This window comes from Opisthorchis viverrini (assembly GCF_000715545.1).
Source record: "Opisthorchis viverrini unplaced genomic scaffold opera_v5_361, whole genome shotgun sequence".
In the NCBI taxonomy this organism is placed as follows: domain Eukaryota; kingdom Metazoa; phylum Platyhelminthes; class Trematoda; order Opisthorchiida; family Opisthorchiidae; genus Opisthorchis; species Opisthorchis viverrini.
In genome coordinates this window covers 340,763-348,939 of record NW_008752024.1, presented here as the reverse complement: position 1 = coordinate 348,939, position 8,177 = coordinate 340,763, and the positions used below count along the sequence as shown (strand labels likewise).

General features: G+C 42.3%; 1 protein-coding gene across 1 annotated transcript in view; it reads left to right on the top strand.

Annotated features, from left to right (window-relative positions):
* Nucleotides 1–6,700, top strand: part of T265_10428 (hypothetical protein) — a gene marked incomplete at both ends in the record, with an annotated part of 9,412 nt that extends 2,712 nt beyond the window's left edge. Inside the window, 7 exons of the mRNA XM_009176797.1 lie at nt 1,199–1,274; nt 2,049–2,181; nt 3,028–3,149; nt 4,439–4,528; nt 5,278–5,355; nt 6,239–6,298; nt 6,536–6,700. Coding sequence (XP_009175061.1) covers nt 1,199–1,274; nt 2,049–2,181; nt 3,028–3,149; nt 4,439–4,528; nt 5,278–5,355; nt 6,239–6,298; nt 6,536–6,700 — 724 coding nt within the window. The remainder of the gene's footprint in view (nt 1–1,198; nt 1,275–2,048; nt 2,182–3,027; nt 3,150–4,438; nt 4,529–5,277; nt 5,356–6,238; nt 6,299–6,535) is intronic.
* Nucleotides 6,701–8,177: the final 1,477 nt, after the last annotated feature.

The window sequence follows — 8,177 nt, the reverse complement described above, 5'->3', positions numbered from 1 at the left end:
CAGTTTTTGCACTTCTCGTTGTATCTTCTGCTTTAGGAACATTCGTTAACAGATCCAACAAGCAAATTAAGAGAAAAATGGTTGAAAGCATTTCCAATACTAGGTTGATGAACTTCAGGTTTTCCGATGCCACCCGTAGTTAGTTGGGATACAGAAGGAAAGAGAGATGGTCTATAGAATAGGTGATCAAAGGTGATAAACTCATCTTCACAATAAACCAGTTTTATTTACTGGAAGGGGAATCATGAATGGAAACTACGAAAACTCGGGCTACAACTCAAAAGCAATTCAGAAACAACAAATCAAAATGTATTACCGAACCCAGAAGTTCAGTTGAGAGCCAATAGAATGTGGAGACCCATAGTGTGACACAACAGAAATCGGTAAGCGATCAACCAGAATATGAACAAAAGGTCTTCAGACGGAAACTATTTTAAACAGCGACCTAATTCAGAGGATGCAGACCACAACGCAGCACAGTTCGAAATCGACCATTTGGACCCCGAGAGGTGTATGCTTCTTTCAGCCTCCCAGGGCCACTTAATTTCAGACAGGTATGGAGGAACTTCCGACGCAAATATTCACAGTTGATGTCACTTTGGTTTGTCTTGAAACATCATCAAGGACAAACAACAGATGAACACCATGTTGATGAACAACTAGCAAACGGAACATTTCCAGATCAGTTTTAGATAAAAACATATGTCTACTGGGATATCCGTGTTCAAAATCTACGATGGCCTCACATTGGTTATAATATTTTTCCTCAGTACTGTATACATTGCGTAGATATTTCATTAAACAGATGTAATCTTGCTAACAAGAGCGTCTTTTCAAAAGATGTGTGTGCCGTTTCAAAGGCGAGATAATAAAACTAGCTAAATTGGGAAACTGCCTCCAACCCCCTTCATGCGTCCCAAACCATACGACCTTCTACATACTGTGATAGAAGAATTCACCAACAGACGTCCAAAGAATCGATTTTTTATTCCCGAATTCACGTGGCCATCCAAAAAGTAGACAAGTGTAATTTAATTTAGCTAATGATTATATCCAGCAGCGTGTACAATACAATATTCCGAACTACGTATTCGCTATGCTCCCATTGCCACGGGTTTTTTGTTGGGCTATCCTATGCACGACAGCGCTACCCAATAAGCTCCTCCTCAACACCACCTTAAACTCTGCCCACTAACAGCGGTCCTGATGACAACGTGTTCATCTTCTTCTCCGGCCATGGTGGGAGTTCCCATATTGCCTTCCTAGGAGAATATGTAAGTTCAGTTAATTTGGTAACCACGGTTTTAACACGCAGTTTTTTAATCGGAGGCTAAATAGTGAACGGATTTAAAAGGCTTACGTAAACGTATGTTGGCGCACTGACTTCGGTAATCCTTCATAAAGGAGAGTTTATAGTCAAGCTATTCCACACATCAATCGAAAAATGGAACACATGCTACGATGTACGTACATAAATCTCACGAGTGACATCTCGATGAATTCAAGTTGTTAGGTAACGTCAAGGTGCTTTAAATGACACCGTCACATAGATTTTGTTTTAAGAATTTCAAGTTCCTTCGACTCACATGATTTTGCGGTCGATCCATTCAGACTGCTGAGCCAACGTAGATAACATAAACAAAGAACCTGGTCGTATACGGTCACTAGTGAGGCGTGGATGATGCAAAGAACGCGTCAGCCGAATTCTTCCTGACAAGACAACATACTGCTTTTCGCTTCTAGATGGACGGCACGAATCTTTAGTAGTATGAAGTTTTTGTATTTCTGTATGAGAAACCAGTCTGTAATGGAAAGCCGAGAAGCAATGTACAACTGTTCCAATCTTATTTATAATCAACAGTGGCGCGCTTGAGAGATGCAACGTGTAGCCGTTCGGCCACAAGCGACCAACCAACAGCCTGATTTATTCGCACTAAGTCAGGATATCATGTGGTTTTTTTCAACCAAGGAACCCAAATCACTGGTGGCTGTTTCATTGATTGACTCACCTTGATCTTACGAGAATTTTCCTTCTTGTCTTGGGACAGCTGTATGCCATGGAGTTGAATGATACCCTCGCCTACATGCATTCAAAAAAAACGTTCAACAAATTGGTTCTGTACGTGGAGGCTTGCAAATCAGGCTCTATGTTTAAAGACGTTCTTCCTTCAAATATCGGAAGTAAGTAGCGTAAATTTTCCGACTCTCGCATGGATCTTGTGAAATAGAATTCAAAATGTCAATCATATATATGGTTTAAACCGGCGTTGACCATTTACATAGAACGAACTTCGAAGCTTGGTTTATGCTTGCTCACTTCGCGATCTTTCTATGGAAAGAGCCCATGACTCTAACCGCAAGAAGCTTTTAGGCGATGATAGCACAAAATCCAGCCTTCATCGATTAATGTCGCTTCCGCTGCTTAACCAGTTTCATATGGGTGGAGGAAGTCAGTGTGCAACCGGTACAACCCCGTGATATTTTGGTGTCCCTTTGCATCAACCACCAATGCCAAGTGGATAACTTCATGGTAAATTTTAAATGGATCGTGGATCTTTTGTGAAAAGTTAAATTCAACCCACGAAAAACAGGTTTAATGCTTGTTGCGTGTCTACCTATGATCGTTCATTTCAGTGGTCTTTTTCCAGGGTTTTTTTTACTGTAATAGGACGGATTATGCATTCACGCACTTATTTCATTTTGATGGGCTGGCACAGGCAAACCAAGATAAATGTCTCGTTCATGAGAGTGTTTGGCAAGTTCCACCTAGTCTGGGTTCAAGTCTTGATTAAATTTTAGGGAATGTCAAGGACTGCGCCTGCCGAATTCGCCGGACGAAGTACGAAAACCATTCTGTCCTGTCAATGAAATGTCATTCTGAATAGTGTGTTAGTGCTAGACGTCTTGCAGCTTCATTATTTCTGTGAGTCACTCCATCCGTTCGTCGATAATTTACCTCGATATATCACACACCTTTATTATTGACCCACACTATCGGTTCTCTTGTTTGAACCCCTAAACTTGCAGTCTACGCGACAACTTCAGCCAAGGAAGATGAAGATTCCTGCGCTATTTTTTGTTTTGACAAGGAAATCAATGTTTGTCTAGCAGACGAGTACTCATTTATCTGGCTTCTAGATTCGCAATACGTAAGTGTTAACAGAAATGTTACAGATAATCCTGTCAGTTGTGCATGGGTAGACCGGTAATATTCAGCAGCCAGTGGGTAATCCATTGATTCTCAATACCCTTCAGTTTTTGTTTTCCAGCATGAAGAGTATTTACGGCATTTAAGCCACCACAGCAGTCCGGTGGCCCTAAAATAATCAGACAATTGGTTGCATGTCCGAATTTTTCACTATCCTCTCAATCAGATTCGCCTCTGATCTTGCAGAGGGCTATGAAAGAGACTGACAATATCTGGGTGCTATCGGTGTAATTCGCCCTCTACGATGGAAACCGCATGATTTCGACCGTGATTGGTTTAAGGAGCTGCAAATCATGTATTTTAATCGATGTTATTTTAGATCTCGTTACCCTTTTTGAGATAGATCGCCTGAGTAATCGTCTGGAGTTGCAAACGCGTCGGAATGATTGTGGTAGGCCACCACCAAGTCCTTTCCCCACTCGTTTTGATTCCCTCCTTTTGAAAAAGGCTTCAAATGGGTTTTGAAACCATGCAGGAAAGCGGCAATGTTGACTACGGATGTTGACAATGATGACGTTGATGCTGACGATGATGATGCTAAGGATGACAACGATGATGTTGATGCTGGTGGCTCTCCTGAACGCCTTCGTCTCAATACATCTATCTAAATGAACCAATATGTCAGTGGCGTTCATGGTGTCAGTTTCTATCCATATTGTCTGACTGGGTATCGAATGTGTGGGGAATCTCGATTGTATGCTGTAGGCTAGCCCTATCGTTTCCTTCCTGTTACATTGACTTTTCTTTCTTCATTATCCTAAATTTTTAACCTGCATATATTCTATAATGCTAGTACGGTAGTAAATCATCAGTGTTTACCTAAGGTGCTGCTCCTGATGTTGATGATGATGACGATGATGATGATTCGAACGGTGATGTTGGTGATGATTCGGATGATGATGATAATTATTGGGATGGTGATGATGATTGGGATGATTATCATGATGACGATGATGATGACGATGATGATGATGACGATGATGATGATAATGATGATGGGGATGATGGTGAGCATCAAAACCTTAAGATATTTTGAATGGGCATATATGGCTTCTAGGATCAGCAGAGCGCTCACTAGTTTACCAGTAGTATGTGTTGTTTCATACCTCGGTCGTCTTAACTCTATTTTGGTTTCACGATTTTACCCAAAGTGGATCCCCTAAAGTTGCGTAATTTGATACGTCTGCTTCACATAGCTTCCCTTTGTCATTATCTCTTATTCGCTCGCAGAATGACATAAAAAAGCGTACACTGAAGGAACAATACGAGGAGGTGAAAAGGAAGACAGTGTTAAGTCATGTGATGAAATACGGTGAAAAGGTGAGTCATAAAGCTCCACGGAGTGACTCAGTTGGGTCACTTGTTAAAAGTCAAACTGTTGTGAAAGTGAGTGTATTTATCGTCAAGCCAGTTGTATTTCGTTGCCCGTGGAAGGTGACGGTCACGGGCGAAAATACTTGATTAAGAACTTCAGGTTTCATAGACGAAGTTCAGCGAGGTTGCTAGTCCAGACATCTAGATATCCAAGCCTAGCTATTGTCACCTCTCGGAAAACCAAGCAATGGCTTTGGGTACCTTACCTTTCATACACTTGTGAGCTGGCTTACAAAAGGAAGTCGAAAGTATGTGAATTATTTACAAGTAGCTCAGATGAAGAACAGTTTTACACTCGAAGAGCCAGTCAATAGGTGGCCAGGTGATATGATTTTCCGAGATTAAACAATGAGCGACGCTGTGTGTTGTCTAAGTGGAAGCCAATCACACTGCTGATCAGTTACTAGTGACCGGCCGGATGGTTGCCGTTTAGTAATTGAGTGCAATAGGCCTGAACGAGCAAACTTAGGTGATAGTACTAGGGATTAGGCGGACATGAATGAAGGATGACACAACTGTTTGCGGGAAGGTTTCGGAACTGATGTTCATTGATCAAAGGGATCTTTCAACACTAACATGTGAGCACTAAAGTGTGAAAATACGGTCCCATGGTGTACCGCTTCATCATTTTAAGGAACGAGACGCTAACTTGGTTGATAGTGAACTGACAGGTGTCTGTTTATTGTGTATTTCAGACGATGGGCAGTCTCCCAGTTGGAAAATTCCAAGGTCATTACGATCTACAGATGCACCGGAATGACGGGGCAATAGCAGTATGTGTTGAGCGCAATATTCGATATTTTGAAATGTCTACTAAAACAGTCATTTCTTGGATGGTTAAATAGATAGTTAGACAGATAGAGAGATAGATGGACAGACGGACAGACAGACGGATAGATAGATAGATAGATAGATAGATAAATAGGTAGATAGATGGATAAATTGATAGGTAAACAGACAATCAGGCACACTTACTGACGAACTGACTGACAGCAGGCATAGACATACAGACAAAAAGATAGTTAGCCAAGCATTTAGATGAATAGCGGTCAGTCTGCATAAACACAGATGAGCGAGCGAATCGTAGATCAAACACATTTAGCGTCTGATGATTGCCTGTAGCATGGTCAGTGATAATCGGGCTGATGGTAAAAACCTATCAGTCCAACAGACAAGCGTTTAACCGGTTGAAATTATTCGTGGATTTCGTGTTACATTCTCCGAAGCAACCGAGGTATTTACCACTGATCATGAACAGAGTACAAAAATTGCCCCCTGTTGAACTCAGGTTGCTGGCTAATTCTGCAAGGGATCGTTATTTCATCAACGAGTTTGATTGGATGTGTTCACGGCATAAAATTACACCTGAGAATTAACGCCCCGTATCGTATATGCAGCAAAATCCATGAAACGTTTAGTGATGTTCCACGTACTCCAAACTGACGAACAGAACGAATTTCGTCAGTAATTTCCGTTACTCTGGCAAACGAGTGATTTTGTGTAGCTTCTTCTTAATAGCGAGTAGTCTATGAACAATCCTTCCAACCATCATTGACATAGCTCCTGGTAACATTGAGTGTTGCTCAATTGTTCTCTTGGTTCCAGCCGAATGCTGTAGATAGAAAGCCCTCTTGCCAGGCGCATTTGTTTTCAAAGTCTCGACGCTTGACGGAAGAATATGAAACCGCTTTGCGAAAGTTGCACCGTGCACTTCAGGTTTGTATTTTCATTTATCTTATCCAGTGAGGACATTTTCTCCAGACAGCTCGAGATAGCTCAGTGGTTAGTGCACGAACATACTGGTCGGAGGGTTCACGGTTCCAGCCCAACCCTGGCATTCGCCTGCTCCTGTCTAGAATTGGGCACTGTCTCATACCGGCCGTGACTTGACGTGCGAGAAATATTTTTGGCGTGCCTATAATTTTCCACATCTATTACTCTCGCTTCTGTCAGCTTGGCCACATCATCAAGGAAACCATTCGCGACATCCTCATGGATGTGACAACTCACCATAAGCCAGTGGTAAAGGCTTTGTCCAAGAGGGATGAGAACTTTTGCTTCCAGGCAGTGTTCAATCAATTCCGGACGCGCTGCTTCACAATTCAGCAGGCAAGTTGACCTGGTGNTTCGTTACTAGACAATGCATTCACCCACGGTGTCAAGTAAGGCAAGCCTCAGTCTCAAAATTACTCTTAGTTAAACGTCTAGCAAATGAAGTTTCGGGGCAGATGTGGTACTCACACCACTAGCACCTTCGTTCTTTTCCTGATATTGATCGATCATTCCGCAATCGGTCCATGTGTTCAAAGCTCCTAAGGAATATTGTGAAACAAGATCTGGTCAGCATACCTGCCTGAAGTCGTTAGTTTTATTTGACAAAACGCACCATTTCGAGGAAAATTCACCGAACAAATGGACGGTGAACCTACAGAAGGCTGGAAGAATTTGCGCGGCAAAACTCTAGAAAGACGAGCACAAGAAGATACCCATGACTAATACACGCGGGTCAGTTTATATGAATATCTCCGATTTACTTTGAGTGTGTATCGTGGATTCAATGTTTTAGTAACTTCTGGTGATTCTCTATACGGTGGTATAGATGCCGCTTTTTAATCAACGAGACCAGCCCTTTTTAAAACCTCGTTTGATTCTACCTGCAAGTAGTTTGCTCGAAGTGCGACAGATGTTCATCTGTTGCGCCTTGGGACGTCCTGGGGTTCGCCCCTCTGGGCTACCGCTATTCAGCCCTTTACACTTTCTTCTGCAATACTGTCGATATTAAGAATTAATCAGAATTGGAATTGAACCCAGATACTTCCCTGTACGATGATTAACTCATATAACTTTGGTGGTTTATCAACAAACCATGTTGCCTGACTTTTTTTAAATTCCTAAAAACGTCTCGATCGGTTTCTCCACATTTTCTACATTCACGGTCGGCAGCTGTTGTAAACAGAATCCTATCTTATCACGGACGTTCGTCACCATTTCAAATACTTCATTAACGTCACAGCAGGATCAGTAACACAAATAGGAATACTGAAGGGACTGATGGAATAGCTGGACAGCCAGTTTCGCTTCTCTTGGGGTTCACCAGTTAGGCGCACTTCCTGAGATCCCATCAGCCTTGTGTCCTAGATGATCTTTTAGTTGAAGCGAAGGGGCACTGGTGGTTTACGTGTGTCTCCTGTCGAAACGAAATTTGTATGCAAGCTGGAGTATTTGTCAAAATCTGCCCCATTCGAAATGTGTCTACTTGATGAGCACCGAAACGTAGTGTTCTAACATTTTTATCCATCTGCTAGGTAGCTGAAAATTTCGCGTGTTCTCCGCCAGCAATGAAGCAGCTCACGTCAAGACGCTTCGCTTGGTCGACAATTCAGATATGCGGATAATCGCCAACACCTCACATAAGTAACTTTCTTCAAATCCCGGGCCCAGTATCCGCTCCATCTTTAGTGTGCCTCACTGACAATCTTCCCCACTCTTTAGCATCATAGTTGGCACATTTCTTATGAATGATGATCTCTGGTGATATACGTTAGCGTGAACCTCGCGTGAACACACGTTCCTGTTTCATTGGAAGCAGTGTCAG